The sequence below is a fragment of the Aythya marila genome, assembly GCF_965140915.1.
Source record: "Aythya marila genome assembly, chromosome: 14".
NCBI lineage: Eukaryota > Metazoa > Chordata > Aves > Anseriformes > Anatidae > Aythya > Aythya marila.
In genome coordinates, this window is record NC_139055.1 from 10,881,955 (window position 1) to 10,896,826 (window position 14,872).

Here is a 14,872-nt window from a genome sequence, read left to right on the forward strand (position 1 = left end):
CACAGCTCCGTGCTGAGCGTGGCTCACCCCCAGCACCCCCGGTACCAGCGGCTCCCCACGGGGCACGGGGGCACCCCCAGAACCAGGAGCCGGTGCCCGGTGCCCTGCGGGGGAACCCGGGGCGGGGAGCGAGAGGGCGGCGGCGCCGGTGCCGTTCCCGGAGCCGTCCCCGGAGCCGGTGCCGGTGGCGGTCCCGTTCCCGGTGGCGGCGTCGGGAGGGCGGCTCCGCTCCCCCCTCGGCTGCGGTCTGGGTTCCCATAGCGACATTTCCTGTGGCAGCCGAAAGCGGCAGTGCCGGCGGTGCCGGGGGTGCCGGGAGGGCCGGGCCGGTCGCGCCGCGCCACCGGGCGGGGATGCTGCGGGGCGCCGGGCCGAGCCGGTAACCCGCCGGGACCGGCACCGGCACCGGCACCGGGACCGCTACCGGGACCGGCACCGGCACCGGGCCGTGCCAGGGATGCAGGGCAAGGGCAAGCTGCTGCTGGTCCACAACGGGCGCATGGTGAGCGCCACCGGGAACCGGGAGCGCACCGGGAGGAGTTCACGGGGTACCGGGGGTGGGCGCGGGGATGGGGATGGGGATGGGGCAGGAGGGGGCTGTGGGGATGGGGGGTGTGGGGATGGGGTGAGGAGGCGCTGCTGGGGTGGGTGGGTGGAGATGTGTGGGGTTGGGTGAGCGGGGATGGGTGTGTGGGGCTGGGGAGTGTGGGGCTGGGGGTTTGGGGATGGGGGGTTTGGGGATGGGGAGTTAGGGTTGGAGAGTTTGGTGCTGGGGAGTTTGGGGATGGGGAATTTGGGGATGGGGAAATTGGTGCTGGGGAGTTTGGGGATGGGGAGTTTGGGGATGGGGGGTTTGGGGATGGGGAGTGTGGGGCTGGGGGGTTTGGGGCTGGGGGAGTTTGGGGCTGGGGGGCTTGGGGCTGGGGAGTTTGAGGTTGGTGACTGTGGTGCTGGGGAGTTTGGGGCTGGGCGGTGTAGGGCTGGGCGGTTTAGGGCCAGGGAGTTTGGGGTGTGTACCAGGGATGGATGGGGATGGGGAAGAGCAAGGATAGGGCGAGGTGGGGTTGTGGGGCCGGAGATGGATGAACGGGTCTGGGAGGTGCGGGGCTGCCACAGGGGGCACGGCAGGGGCCTGGGGGTGGGCTACCAGCGGGCAAGGGGCGTGTTATGGGGCTGGGGTAGGAGGTAGCGGGGCCGGGGTGCGTGGGGCTGGGTTGGGGGCTGCAGGGCAGGCTGGGGTGCATGGGGCTGGGGGGACACCGGCTGGCCAGGCCCAGGGCACGGCTCCAGGGTGGCTCAGGGGGGCGGTGGGCAGCCGGCACGCCCCATGCGGGCTCTACTCATCTCCCCGGGGTGCCACGTCCCCAAGGGAGGCGCCCGGGGCAGCCCAAGGGATGCTGCGGGACCCGGAGGTGCCCTCTCCTGGGTGCTGGCTCTCCAGTAGCCCCAGGCCCCGAAGCAGCGAGCAGTTTGCCTGCCTGGGGCTGTGGTTCTCCTTCCTTCCCTCCCCTCCTCCCCTCCTCTTCCTGTGCCGGGGAGGCTGCTTCTCTCCTCCCCGGGTAGCTGCGGGGTTGTGGCCGATAGCATCTGCCCTTTCCCCATCGCTGAGCCCAGGCGCACACCGGTGGGGAGAAAGGCTGCGTGCTCCTCGGGAGCCCCCCGCGGCTGCTCGCCGTGCTGGGGGGGAGCCCCACGGCCTGTTCCCACACCACGGGTCAGCAGCCCCAAATTGCACGGGGCGGTGTTTGCCGGCGGCTCGGCCCCTGGCCCCAGCTCCTCGCCCTCCCTCACACCTCTCCTCTCCACCCCACAGGGCCCGGCCGTGTCGGATGGAGGTAAGGCTGCTCCTCGCATCCTCACCCGGGGAGGGGGGAGCCCCGCTGGGCCCGTCTCCCCCCTGCTCGGATGGGGCTCTGGGTGTTGGCTTGGGGCACGCAGAGCCCGGTAGCTGTGGGGGAGGCTGTCTGTTTGCCAAGTCATGCCTGGCCTCGGGCAGAACAAGAAGGGCAGAGAGCTTGGCAAAGCAGCGAGCTGCCTCCTCTGCTGGGGGGGCGCTGGGATGCTGCCCCCCTCCCGCTGGCTCTACCAGGAGACCCCTCCTGTGCGCCCCGAGCTCCTCTGGCAAGCGACCCCCTGCTCCCCGTTGCCACCAGTCAGACCCGAGCAGGAGCTGGCTGGCCGTGGGGACTTCCCTCTTTTAGGAGGAGGGCTGCGTTTGAATGCACTCATCTCTGTTCCCCTCGGCGTCCTCTAAGGCCTGGGCTGACCATTTCTGTGCCCACAGCGGCCAGGGCCAGAGGAGCGGAGAAGGGAAATCGAGGCACAGCGCGGTCGCGGTGCCAGAGGAGCCCCCCACCCACCCTCCCCGCCAGCCTGCCCCTCGTCTCCCTGCCCTTCTGCTTCCCCTCCCCGCTGGGCGCCTTCCCCACGCGCTGCTTTGTTCCCCTGGGAGATGAGTCACACTTGGAGTGACGGTGACAGCCCCGGGAGGGAGCGCTGTCACTGGGAGGGATTGCTGTCACGCCGGAAGGTGTCAGCTGTGCCACCACGGCGCTGTGCCATCACGGTGCTGTGCCATCACGGCACTCGTCTGCTGGCGATGCCACGATGCACAGAGCAGCAGCTCAGCTCCTCGTGCTCCCACCCCGACACCTCGCAGGCTCGGGGCAGCCCATACGGGGCAGATGAACCTGGGGCAGGCACCGGGGGCTGTGGGCACCTCGGGGCTGAATTAGCCCTGGCCACGCGTGCCCCCAAACAGGGTGGCCACGATGCTCAGCCACCGGACCTGAGCGTTTCTCTCTCCCAGAATTAAACGCCTCCAGGGCCCGGGGCAGCAACCACAGCGTGAACAGCCTGCCCGCCCCGCAGAGCACCTGCAGCTCCGCGCACGGCTCCGTGAGCAGCTGGGCAGAGTCCTTCGAGACGCTGCTGCAGGACCGCGTGGCTGTCACCTACTTCACCGTGAGTGCTGCAGCCCAGACCCCGCTCCCCACGCCAGCCCTGCAGCCGTCCTGGCCTCCAGCATCCCTCACGCAGCTCTCTGCCCCCCCAGGAGTTCCTCAAGAAGGAGTTCAGCGCCGAGAACGTCTACTTCTGGCAGGCATGCGAGCGCTTCCAGCAGATCCCGGCCAGCGACACGCAGCAGGTAGCGGCCCCGCAGCTGAGGCTGCAAATCCCTGGCACGGGAGGTTGGGTCTCTTCTGGTCAGGACAAGGGGATGGAGCAGCGCGTTGTGCCCAGAGCTCGGTGCTGGATGTGGGGCCGATGCCGGTCCCCCAGCTGTGAGGTGGCCCTGGTGGGGACTTGGCCCAGTGCTCAGGGGCTCGGAGGAGAGGGGAGGGGGCTCCTGGCCTCATCCTGACCTCCCTCTCCCAGCTGGCGCAGGAGGCACGGCGGATCTACGACGAGTTCCTCTCCAGCCACTCGGTGAGTCCCGTCAACATCGACAGGCAGGCTTGGATCGGGGAGGACATGCTGGCCACCCCCTCCCCAGACATGTTCCGCCTCCAGCAGCTCCAGGTGAGACAATCTCTCCCCCCAAGCCCCACTCCAGCAGCCCCCCAGGGAGCCATGGGCTGGGGCGCTGAGCGGGCACCTCCTCCCCTCGCAGATCTTTAACCTGATGAAGTTCGACAGCTACACGCGCTTCGTGAAGTCCCCCCTCTACCAAGCCTGCCTGAGGGCCGAGAGCCAGGGGCAGCCCCTGCCGGACCTGCGGCCCCACTCCCGCAGCAGCAGCCCCCCCCCAGACCTCAGCAAGGTGAGCGGGATGCAAAGGGGGGGACACGATCCCATCCTGGGGCCGGGCACTGTCCCCACCATGTCACAAGCCTGGCCACGGGCTGAGGACAGAGATGTGGCGGGGAACGGAGGCTGAGCTTCCTCTCCGCACCCTAGAAGTCGAAGTTGAAGCTGGGGAAGTCCCTGCCTCTCGGCGTGGAGACGGCCGGCAGCGGGGCCACCCGCAGCCCCCGCCGCTCCTTCCGCAAGGGCGAGCGACGGGAGCCCTCCTGGGCAGGTAGGCGCCGCGCGGGGCAGTGGGGGACAGCCCCGTCCCCACGCCGTCCCCATCCCCACACCGTCCCCATCCACGGGTGTCCGCTTGTCCTAGACGGGGGAGAAGGCGGTGGAAGCGCCGTGCTGTGGCGAGAGTCTCAGGGCTCCCTCAACTCCTCCGCCAGCCTGGACCTGGGTTTTCTCTCCTCGGCCGGCACGGCCGCCAGCCCCTGGACGGAGGTGAGTCCTCGCCGCACCAGCCCTGTGCCATCACTGGCCCTGCTGACAGAGCCTCTCCCATCCCGCAGGGCCATCGCAAGAGCCTGGGGGGCAGCGAGGCCGAGGCCAAGCCCACCAAGTACTGCTGCGTTTACCTGCCCGACGGCACGGCCTCGCTGGCCGCCGTGCGGCCCGGCCTCTCCATCCGCGACATGCTGGCCGGGATATGCGAGAAGCGAGGCTTCAACCTCCCCGACATCAAGGTGTACCTGGTGGGCAACGAGCAGGTACGGGGCAAGGGGGGGGCTCCGGGCAGCGGGGATGGCAAAGCGGGGATGTTGCCAGGAGGCTGCTGATGCGTTGGCTCTTGCAGAAAGCGTTGGTGCTGGACCAGGAGTGCTGCGTGCTGGCAGACCAGGAGGTGAAGCTGGAGAACAGGATCAGCTTTGAGTGAGTGTCCTTTTCGGGATGAATGCCTTCCAGGCCACGTTGCCCGCCCCAACCTCCCTGCAGAGCCGCTGACACCTCTCACGTCTTCTTCCTTCCCCGCAGCCTGGAGATCTCCTCCCTCAGCAAGACCATCCGCATCACGGCCAAGTCCACCAAGCGCATCCGGGAAGCGCTGCAGCCCGTGCTGGGCAAATACGGCGTCAACGTGGAGCTGGCGCTGCTGCGCCGGGTGAGGGCAGCCACAGCGCTGGGCTGGGGGGTCCGGGGGGGTCTCAGCGATCCGTGCTGAGCTGGGCAGCACCGGGTGGGTGCGCTGGGTGCCGGGCAGCCCCCAAACTGGAGGGGCTGTGGCCGGCGAGCTGTGACATTGGTGCCATGGGCACCCTTGCCACGCGCCATGTCACAGCGGTGTGATGTTGGGGTTCCCCGTTGCAGCAAGGTGAGTCGGCAGCGCTGGACCTAGAGAAGCTGGTCAGCACGGTGGCTGCGCAGAAACTCGTCCTGGAAACGCCGTCAGGTAACGCCTGGGGACAGCCGTGTCCCCTCCCGAGCCATGTCACTCCCCAGAGCTGTGCCAGCACCCTGAGCTGTGTCCCTGGCCCATCCTGCTCACGGGGCCGGGCTGCTTTCTGCTGGCCACGGCTCCTGCTCCCTGCGTGGGCTCTGTCGCATCACCAGCCAGGCCCAAAATTTTGATCCCCACCCTACACCTTGCAGACATGAGAGTGACAGAGAGCGCCGAGGCTGCGGCCGCCCCCTCCCCGCTGCGCAGCGAGGTGAGTCCCGGCTCTGCCCTGGTCAGGAGGGGAGATGCCCCGGGCTGTGGGGGTGCCGTGGGGAAGGGGTGCCCGCTGCAGGGGCAGGAGCAGGCTGCTGTGGGGTGGAGGAACGCTGCCTCCCTGCCCCGTGCTGAGCTGGGCCGCTCACCGCAGGAGGGAAGCCCGACGGGAGCAGAGGCCGACGCGCCGTGGGGGCTGCCCTCCTCCTCCTGCAGGCCCCGGTCCTCGGCTGCCACCAACCTGAACCGCCGCACCTACGACTTGGAAGGTGAGAGCCGGCGCACCCCAAACCCACGGGATTGGGGCAAAACACGGGGCGGTGAGGGGAGCAGGGTCCCTGCTGCGTGAGGTCCCGTGGGCGCGGGGTCCCGTGGAGAGGCTACGGGTGCTGCTTTTGGGGTCACATCAGGCCAAGGCTTTTAGGAGCGGGTGGCGGTGCCGGGCTGAGGTGCGTGTCCTGCTTTTCCCCCAGGGCTGGTGGAGCTGCTGAACCGTGCCCAGAGCTGCCGGGCCAACGACCAGCGGGGGCTGCTCTCCAAGGAGGACCTGGTGCTGCCTGACTTCCTCCAGCTGCCGGGGCAGGACGGCAGCGCCTGCGGGGGCTCCGATCAGCCCAACGCCTCTCACCCGGGATCCCAGGGGAGCAACCACCCCGGCCCCACCAAGGAGCCCGCGCCGGCTCAGCCCGCGGTCGAGCAGGAGCCCCGGTGAGCCCTGCCCCACGCCCGCACCCAGCGCCTGGCGCCGCCGACACTGCCCGGACCGCAGATTCGTCCACGTCCCGTCCCAAACTCGTGTCGTGTTGCTGTGAGTGGTCGAGCAGCTGCCGTGCCCCTCGGTGGGGCCACATCCCGGTGCACGTCCAGGGAGTCCTGTACATAGTTTGAGCCCCCCCCTGCTGCAAAGCACTCGGCAGCGTCCCGCGTGCGCCTGGCGCTGCCCTGCCCGGTGCTTCTGCCTCCCCTGCCTGGGGCAGGGCTGCCTCGGGGTGAATCCTGCTTGCGCCAGGCTGGCACGGCCCCACGGGAAGCAGCCTGCCAGCCGAAGGGCGTGCGGGATGGAGAGGATGTGGGTGGATGGGGTGGCAGGGCAGGGCAGCCCTAATTCCCCGTGCCATGGGCAGGCAGGGACGGGAGAGCGGGTGGGGATGGACCTAGCCCCATCCCAGCAGTGGGTTCCCATGGCAAGACCCTACATGATGGGGGCTGCAGAAACAGCCCCCTGCCCTGTCTCTGCTGGGGCAGTGGGCTCTCAGCCTTCGGGGCCAGGCTTGCCCTGTGCTGAGCATCTCAGCCTGCCCTGGGTGCTGCCGGGTGCTGCTGGGTGCCCGGCGTTCCCAGCCTGCCCGCGTGGCCAGACCCGGCTGCGCCCTGGGCCACCGCTCGGTCCCCACTGCCCGGCCAGAGGCAGAGGGGTGGCCCAGGGCAGCCTCCTGGGGGGGAGCACAGCCCCCAGGCCGGCCCCCAGGGCTGGCACAGAGCCCTCGTGTGTCTCCGTGGTGCTGCTCGGTCCTGTCCATGGTGTGAAACCGGGGGAAATAAAGAGCATTGCCTGGAAGCACTTCTCTCGCCTTCCTTCCTGCCCTGCTGGGGAGCCAGGCTGCGCCCGGGGTGGCTCCGGGGGTGGCCAAGGGATGCTTCTGGTGTCATCACCTCCCTGCGCCCCAAATACCCCACAAAGCCCCTTGGGGCCAGCCCCCACAGCCCTGCCGGTGGCTGTACAGCCCCCAGCCGTGCCGCTCTGCCCTGGGCAGCACCAGCAGCCCCATTTCTCAGCCCCGCCGGTGGTGTAGGGCACACCACAGGACTGGTAGGACTTCAGCCCCGAGCCTGTCAATGAGTGACAGCCCGGGCTGCCAGGGCCTCGCGGGTTAATGATTGCGGGGGCAACCAGGCAGCGGCCACCGCAGCCCCCAGGGACAGGGCACACGCGGCCACCGGCCGGTTTGGGGGCTGTGGGGTGGTCCCAGGCTGCACCCCATAGCTGGAGGGACCCCCACGGCCCTTTTATCCCAGAGGCCAGGCAGTGGCTGCTCCTGGGGGTGTAACCCGGCATGGGGCAGGGGGTAGCAGGCTGGCTTAGCCATGGACTGTCCCCAGGCACCGCCAGCACCCTGGGTACCTGCGGGGTCTCCCCTTGTGTCTGTAAAACCTTCATGCCTGGCTTTTTTGGGGTACGGAGCTGACAAATTACTCTGTGAGCCACGGCCGAGGGGCACGTCCTCATCCCACTAATCCCAGCACACGGATGGCACTGTCCCCTCCGGATCTTGCATGGCACAAGGCGCTGGGGACGAAGCGCTGCCCCCAGCTGGGTGCCCTGCTGCGCCCACACACCCCGGCAGGACCGGGGTACCCTCGTCCTGCATCACACTTGTCCCTCGGTCCCCGCAGCGCCCAGGGAGCAGCGTGTGCTGCCAGGCTGACCCAGGCCAGGGTCACGCAGTGCTCCACGCCCCGGTGGGCACGGCTTGAGGCACAACGACGCGCTCGTGGGCACCAGCAGGGCCCAGCGGTGCCGGCTCCTGGCGTCCACCTCCCAGCCACGGCAGAACGGCGGTGGCACGGCCGCGTGGCCTCTCCGCACCCCTCCTGACACCCGCAGCCACCCCAGGGACCTTTGGCCCCAGCTCTCCCCTCGGCTGCCGTGGGCATGAGCTGGCCGGGCACCTCGTGGGTGGATGGAAACTTGGCCGGAGGTGCGCACACGGGGTAATGATAAACGGCAGCGGGGCTGCGGTGACGATAACGCTGGCACCGCTCCCTGCCCCGCACCGCACACACCGAGCAGCAGCGGTCCCTGCAGCTCTGTGCCACCATCGTTGGTGACATGGGGACCACCAGGGTGCCTGGCCCACCAGCAGGACCCTGCCACGATGCTGGTGCGACCGCTGCCACCGCTCACAGCCAGGACAGCAGGGCCGGGCCCCTGGTGGGTGATGCTTGGGTGGCTGCAAGGATGCGCGCATGGCCTCACCTCCAGCAGCGACACCTCCTCCTCATCCTTCTCCTTCTCCTCCTCCTCCTTCTCCTCCTCTCCACACAGTGCTGAGGCCACATCGATGGCCACCCCACAGGATCAGGGCTCCGGCACGGCCCCAAGCAGGCGAGGTGGGATGCGTGGGGTGTCCTGGGGGCACCGGACCCCGGGGGCGCGTGCCCCATCCTGCCCCAGGCCGCGGCTGACGTGGGCTGTCACGGGGTTACCCATTAACTGCAGGAATTTCTGGGGAGGAGGTGAGTGGCGAGCAGAGGCGAGGGGCAACGCTGGGCTCCTTAGACTTTGCTCTTGGCGTGCATATAAAGGGCTTGGTGCCCCGCGGGCCACTCTGCCAGAGGGACGCGTGGATGTGGCATGAGGACATGGCACTGCCCTGACCGCTCGGCCAGCCCCAGGTGAGCAGGGCCCCGGGGCAAAACTGGCTGCTGGTGGCCCCAGTGGGACAGGATCGGCTGCTGGTGGCCCCAGTAGGGCACGACCCAGCTGTTCCCAGCTCCCTGCCCCGTGCCCACCAGCTGACCCCATCCCGTGTTTTGCTTCCCTGCGGGAGCCCCGGGGGTGACACGGTGGCAGCTGGTGGCCGAGGGCACCACGGGGAAGGTGCTCCTTGGCGGTGCCACCACCCACGGCTGCCTGCGGTGACTGCGGTGACTGTGGTGACGCGTGGCTGCTTGTGCTCAGACCCAGCCAGAGCGATGCTGCCCTACCGGAGGGAGAGCCCGGCCATGCCCCGCTGCCCGGTGCGGGGAGGAAGGGTGGTGCACGGGCCCCAGTTCGCCTACTGCCCCAGCCCCCCAGGTAGGTCCCCCAGCCTTCCTCCTCCTCCTCCTCCTCACCCTGCAGAGCTCAGCTCCGCTTCCACGTGCCGGGCAGGGTCCCTGCCTGGCACCCTGCAGGGACGGGGCCATAACATGGGTGCCACCTCTCCCCAGCTCTGCACAGGCTGCCGGGTGCCCACGCCTGTCCCTTCGCCGTGAGCACGGTGACTTGCCCTGACCATGGCTTCCTCTGCCCCAGCTCCCCGGGGCGGCTGGTGGAGGGCATGGAGCGCTACGAGCTGGACGCGCTGCCCTGGCAGGGCCCCCGGCTGGGCTTGGAGGAGCTGCAGAAGCCAGGTGAGGTCCCCGCAGCGTCCCGGCACGGAGCACCCCAACCAGAGCACCCAGCGTGGAAGATGCTCGGCACCCCGGGGTGCCGCGGGCAGAGCAGAGGGAGGCGGAGGGGACCTGGGGACCGGTGGCACGGCCGGGCATGGGGACGCGTGGCCGGTGTTTAACACTCTCTCTTGTCTTGCGCAGAGCTGGGGTGCTGGGCGAGGGTCCAGTCCATCTGTGTCTCCCTTCTCAAGGTGCCCCTGATGTTCGGCTTCCTGTACCTCTTCGTCTGCTCGCTGGACGTGCTCAGCTCTGCCTTCCAGCTGGCCGGAGGTACGGCCACGGGGGCAGCGGGCGGCCGGCGGCACCGCTGCTCCGGCACCCTGCCGCTCGCGCTCTCTCACAGGCAAGGTGGCCGGGGACATCTTCAAGGACAACGCCATCCTCTCCAACCCCGTGGCCGGGCTCGTGGTGGGCATCCTGGTGACCGTGCTGGTGCAGAGCTCCTCCACCTCCACCTCCATCATCGTCAGCATGGTCTCCTCGGGGCGTGAGTGCGCTCCCCGGGAGCTAAGGCTGAGGGACGGGGTGGCTGGAGGGGGGCCACCCCGAGCTGGGACGCGTGGGGCCAGCGGGTGTCTCTGTCCCCAGTGCTGGAAGTGCGCTCTGCCATCCCCATCATCATGGGCTCCAACATCGGCACCTCCGTCACCAACACCATCGTGGCCCTCATGCAGGCCGGTGACCGCAGCGAGTTCAAACGGTGAGCGCTGCTCAGGGCAGGGGGGGTATTGGGGGGGCTGGGGGCTGCCCCCCGCCCACACGTGGGCTCCTCCACGCAGGGCTTTCGCCGGCGCCACGGTGCACGACTGCTTCAACTGGCTGTCCGTGCTGGTGCTGCTGCCGCTGGAGGTGGTGAGCGGGTACCTGCACCACGTCACCCGCCTGGTGGTGGCCACCTTCAACATCCGCAGCGGGAAGGACGCCCCCGACCTGCTGAAGATCATCACGGAGCCCTTCACCAAGCTCATCATCCAGGTCTCCTCGGGCCGCCCGCGCTGTCCCCAGGGGTGGTGTCCTTAAAGCTGCTGTCCCCTTTGGCGGTGGTGGCCTCAAAGCCTGGGAGCGGTGTCCCCGTCACGGCGAAGATGTCCCCCCAGGCTGGGCGTGCTGCCAGCCCCCAACCGCCCTCTCCGCCGTGTTGTTGCAGCTGGACAAGTCGGTGATCACGGGCATCGCCACGGGGGACGAGAGCCTGCGCAACCGCAGCCTCATCCGCGTGTGGTGTGACCCCGCGCCCCCCCAGGTGAGGGGCCCCTGGCCTTGCCACGGGGCTAGGAAGGGTTGGAGAGCTGGGAGGGTGCAGGATGGCCCCCCTAAAACCACCCCAAGGAGTGGGGTGGGCCCTGTGGAGCCATCCGCAGCCTGATCTCACCCTGCAGACAGCTGCCGGGGCGCTTGGGGTCCCCCCAAACTGCACGTCCCCCGGCCACTGCAGCGGTAGCGGCACGGAGAGCATCCACAACGTCACCAGGCAGAAGTGTGAGTGGGGCTGGGGTCAGGACGCGTGGCAGGGCTGGGAGATGCTGGGCTGGGGGTTTTGGGGCTGGGGGAGATGTGTGCGCGGTGGGGAGAGGTCCGTGAGCGGGGCCAGGCTGGCCCCAGGCCCTCGCCCAGCCGTGCTGTGGGGCAGGCGAGCACCTCTTCACGGACACGCCGCTGCCGGACCTGGCCGTGGGGCTGGTGCTGCTGGCCGGGTCCCTCGTCGTGCTCTGCACCTGCCTCATCCTCCTGGTCAAACTGCTCAACTCCCTGCTCAAGGGGCAGGTGGCCAAAGCCATCCAGAAGGTCATCAACACCGGTGAGTGGGACGGGGACCACCGTGGGATGAGTGGGATGGGGCCCTGGCTGCTCCAGCCTTCCCTGCCTGCCCCCGGCCACCCCAAGACCCATCCTAGGCTGCCCCTAACCCCCAGCCCTGCCTGGCCCCCGTGTCCCCTAGCCCCATCCCTACCTGCTCCCTGCTCTGCTTATGGCTGTCACATCCTCCTGGTGTCCACGTCCCCCTTCCCCATCCACCCTAGCCACCAGCCTCCTGCCCGCCCCAAGCCTGGCCCTATATGCAGCAGCTGGCCCTACATGCAGCACCTGGCCCCCCAGCTCCCTCCCCAGCACCCTGTAGGAGCTCCGGGCTGCTCCCAGCTGATGTTCCCCTCTCTGTGTCCGTCCCTGTGCCGCGGCAGACCTCCCGCACCCGTTCAGCTGGCTCACCGGCTACTTTGCCATGGTGGTGGGCGCTGGGATGACCTTTGTCGTGCAGAGCAGCTCTGTCTTCACCTCGGCCATCACGCCTCTAATCGGTGAGTCCCAGCCGAGCCTGGTTCCCCACCACCCGACGGTCCCCACGGATGCTGGGGTCCTCGGATTTGTGCCCCCAAGGGAGAGCACGGGGTGCTGGCAGGCGATGCAACGGCACGGGGCGCCTGTCCCACAGGCTTGGGGGTGATCAGCATTGAGCGTGCCTACCCGCTGACCCTCGGCTCCAACATCGGCACCACCACCACCGCCATCCTGGCCGCCCTGGCCAGCCCGGGGGACAAGCTGGCCAGCTCCTTCCAGGTACGGGCAGCCGGGTGCCACGGGGGGAAGCCCGCACACCCCCGTGTGCCCAGGCTAACGAGGCAGCCGTCCCCGCAGATCGCCCTCTGCCACTTCTTCTTTAACATCTCCGGCATCCTGCTGTGGTACCCGCTGCCCTTCACCCGCCTGCCCATCCGCATGGCCAAGGCGCTGGGCGAGCGCACGGCCAAGTACCGCTGGTTCGCCGTGCTGTACCTCATCGTCTGCTTCCTCCTGCTGCCCTCCCTCATCTTCGGCATCTCCATGGCGGGCTGGCGGGTGCTGGTGGGGGTGGGCGCCCCTTTCCTCGGCCTCCTCTTCTTCGTGGGCCTGGTGAACGCGCTGCAGGCGCGCAGCCCCGGCCGCCTGCCCAAGTGGCTGCAGACCTGGGATTTCCTCCCGGCCTGGATGCACTCGCTGCAGCCCCTCGACAACCTCATCACGCGCGCCGCGCTGTGCTGCACCGACCGCTGCCGCAGCCCCGAGGGCTGGGACGAGCGCGAGGGCGCTGCCCGCGACAAGGCCAGGCTGGGGCTGGACAACCCCGCGCTCTCCTACCCCGAGGAGATGCCGGGTGCCGCGGTCCGGGTGGGCTCCCCACGCCTGACCCCGCACGGCGCCACCCGGCTCTAGCTGGTACCGGGTGCGCAGCCCCTGTGCTGGTTTCCAGCGTCCCCATTCTGCTGGTGACTAATAAAGGCTAAGCACCCAGGGGTGTGAGATTTCAGCTCCTGCCCCTACAAGTCCTGCTGGGCGCCCACTGTCCCCACCCGTGTCCGTACATCACCCACCCACAGCCCTGAAGCCTGTCCGGGGCCACACGGGTGCCTAGCACTGGGGAAGTACCAAGCATCTTCCTCCACCTCCCTCGTCCCCAAAGGGCTGAGCTGGAGGGATAGGGTCAGTGCCACACCGCCTGGTGTCACGGCAGCGTGTTGGTGAGCTGGACACGGCACGGGGCAGCCAGAGAGGTGCTGCGGGTTGGGGCTCAGCAGGACGCTGGCTCAGCACCGCAGCGCAGTGCCCCAGCCCCACAGCACGAGCCCACCACCCTCCCGGTGACCCTGGCAGGAGCTCTTTAAGCACGGGCAAGAACTGCTTCTCCCACTGCCCACAGATGCTTGGGCTCCTGCCAGAGATAGCAGCCGGCCGGCCGGCCCTCCCTCCCCGCTTCCCGCCCTCCCTCCTCCCCAGGGCTGGGACGAAACGGGCCGCCCGAGCCAGCGGGGCTGCCGCCGAGCCGCTGCTGGCTGTTGTGGGGACAGCACGAAGGCAGCAGGCTGGGGGACACCGCTTCTGCCCCGCCGGACTGGGTCAGCTCGGGAGCCGCGGTGGCCGGGACGCCCGGGGCGGTCAGCGATGGAGGGGCCGAGCGGCGAGAGGCTGCGGTGAGCGGGGTGCACGCAGCGGGGGGCAGCCCCATGGGGATTCAGCCACCGGAGGGGCCGGGGCCGGGCCAGCATGGAGGCCGCCGGCACCCTCCCCAATGCCTCCGGTAACGGCAGCCAGGCCGGCAGCCCCCCGCACGGCCCGGCGGCCACGGGGCTCATCCTGCTGGCCGTCCTCGCCGTCCTGCTGGCCACGCTGGTGGGCAACGCGCTGGTGGTGGCGGCCGTCTCCACCAGCCGGGCGCTGCGCGCCCCACAGAACCTCTTCCTGGTGTCCCTGGCTTCGGCGGACATCCTGGTGGCCGTCCTCATCCTGCCCTTCTCGCTGGCCAACGAGGTGATGGGCTACTGGTACTTCGGCAGCCTGTGGTGCAGCCTCTACCTGGCGCTGGACGTGCTGCTCTGCACGGCCTCCATCGGCCACCTCTGCGCCATCAGCCTCGACCGCTACTGGGCCGTCACCCGGGCGGCACGGCTCAACCTGCGGCGCAGCCCCGGCCGCGTCAAGGGGATGATCGGGGCCGTGTGGGCCACGGCCGCCCTGGTGGCCCTGCCGCCCCTCTTCAAGGCCCGGCCGCGGGCGCGGGTGTGCGAGCTGAGCGACGAGACGTGGTACGTGCTGGCCTCCTGCGTCGCCTCCTTCTTCGCCCCCTGCCTCGTCATGGTCACCGTCTACTGCCGCATCTACCGCCTCACCACGCGCAGGAACGCCGCGGTCCTGGCCGCCCGCCGCGGCTCGGCGCCGTGCCCCGGGGAGGCGAGCAGGAGGGCGTCCTGGGCCGCGGCACCGGGCCGGCGGCGCCGGAGCCAGCACCACAGCGTGTCGCTGTGCCGCCGGCGGCTGGTGAGGGTGCGGGAGCGGCGCTTCACCATCGTGCTGGCCGTGGTCATCGGGGCCTTCGTGCTCTGCTGGTTCCCCTTCTTCTTCACCTACAGCCTGGAGGCCGTGTGCGGGGAGGGCTGCCGCGTCTCCAAGCCCCTCTTCAGCTTCTTCTTCTGGATCGGCTACTGCAACAGCAGCCTCAACCCCGTCATCTACACCGTCTTCAACAGGGATTTCCGTGCTGCTTTCCGCAGGCTCCTGGCGGCGCCCAGGCGGCACGGCTCCTAGAGCCCCCCAGGACGGACAGCTGGGGCATGGAGGGCTGTGCTGCTGGTCCTGGTCCCGAGGTACTTTCAGAAACGCAGGATGTTGCAGGAGGGTGAATAAAAAGGGACAAATTGCACAGCTGGGGCTGGTGTCTGCCTCCCAGGAGCCTGGTGAGCTGCCCCTGCGGGCACCCAGCCCTGTTCCTCTCCCAGGTTGTCCCATTCCACCCCAGCA

At 69.4% G+C, this 14,872-nt stretch overlaps 3 protein-coding genes across 3 annotated transcripts; all 3 read left to right on the forward strand.

The window, feature by feature from the left end:
- The first annotated feature begins 326 nt into the window (after positions 1 to 326).
- On the forward strand, positions 327 to 6,994 carry RGS14 (regulator of G protein signaling 14). The gene is made up of 15 exons (XM_082771775.1): positions 327 to 502; positions 1,814 to 1,835; positions 2,810 to 2,964; positions 3,056 to 3,148; positions 3,379 to 3,522; positions 3,614 to 3,763; positions 3,901 to 4,021; positions 4,115 to 4,239; positions 4,308 to 4,505; positions 4,592 to 4,668; positions 4,771 to 4,897; positions 5,104 to 5,185; positions 5,386 to 5,444; positions 5,601 to 5,715; positions 5,920 to 6,994. The coding sequence occupies exons 1-15, from the start codon at positions 458 to 460 to the stop codon at positions 6,156 to 6,158; spliced, it is 1,752 nt and encodes a 583-aa protein (XP_082627901.1). The 5' UTR covers positions 327 to 457; the 3' UTR covers positions 6,159 to 6,994.
- A 1,700-nt stretch (positions 6,995 to 8,694) lies between these two features.
- On the forward strand, positions 8,695 to 12,907 carry SLC34A1 (solute carrier family 34 member 1). The gene is made up of 13 exons (XM_082771770.1): positions 8,695 to 8,842; positions 9,129 to 9,245; positions 9,380 to 9,562; positions 9,746 to 9,874; positions 9,948 to 10,091; positions 10,193 to 10,304; positions 10,384 to 10,579; positions 10,752 to 10,847; positions 10,984 to 11,083; positions 11,235 to 11,402; positions 11,785 to 11,901; positions 12,036 to 12,160; positions 12,239 to 12,907. The coding sequence occupies exons 2-13, from the start codon at positions 9,143 to 9,145 to the stop codon at positions 12,791 to 12,793; spliced, it is 2,028 nt and encodes a 675-aa protein (XP_082627896.1). The 5' UTR covers positions 8,695 to 8,842; positions 9,129 to 9,142; the 3' UTR covers positions 12,794 to 12,907.
- Positions 12,908 to 13,019: 112 nt separating this feature from the next.
- On the forward strand, positions 13,020 to 14,737 carry LOC309883572 (alpha-2Db adrenergic receptor-like). The gene has a single exon (XM_082771788.1). It carries the CDS (start codon positions 13,622 to 13,624, stop codon positions 14,657 to 14,659), a length of 1,038 nt encoding a protein of 345 aa, XP_082627914.1. The 5' UTR covers positions 13,020 to 13,621; the 3' UTR covers positions 14,660 to 14,737.
- Positions 14,738 to 14,872: the final 135 nt, after the last annotated feature.

Coding starts and splice junctions, on each gene's coding strand:
- RGS14 (XM_082771775.1), top strand. CDS start 458: ATGCAGGGCAAGGGCAAGCTGCTGCTGGTCCACAACGGGCGCATG. Junction 3,149..3,378: donor CGGCCAGCGACACGCAGCAG/GTAGCGGCCCCG, acceptor TCCCTCTCCCAG/CTGGCGCAGGAGGCACGGCG. Junction 4,022..4,114: donor ACGGGAGCCCTCCTGGGCAG/GTAGGCGCCGCG, acceptor CGCTTGTCCTAG/ACGGGGGAGAAGGCGGTGGA.
- SLC34A1 (XM_082771770.1), top strand. CDS start 9,143: ATGCTGCCCTACCGGAGGGAGAGCCCGGCCATGCCCCGCTGCCCGGTG. Junction 9,246..9,379: donor CTACTGCCCCAGCCCCCCAG/GTAGGTCCCCCA, acceptor ACCTCTCCCCAG/CTCTGCACAGGCTGCCGGGT. Junction 12,161..12,238: donor AGCTGGCCAGCTCCTTCCAG/GTACGGGCAGCC, acceptor CCGTCCCCGCAG/ATCGCCCTCTGCCACTTCTT.
- LOC309883572 (XM_082771788.1), top strand. CDS start 13,622: ATGGAGGCCGCCGGCACCCTCCCCAATGCCTCCGGTAACGGCAGCCAG.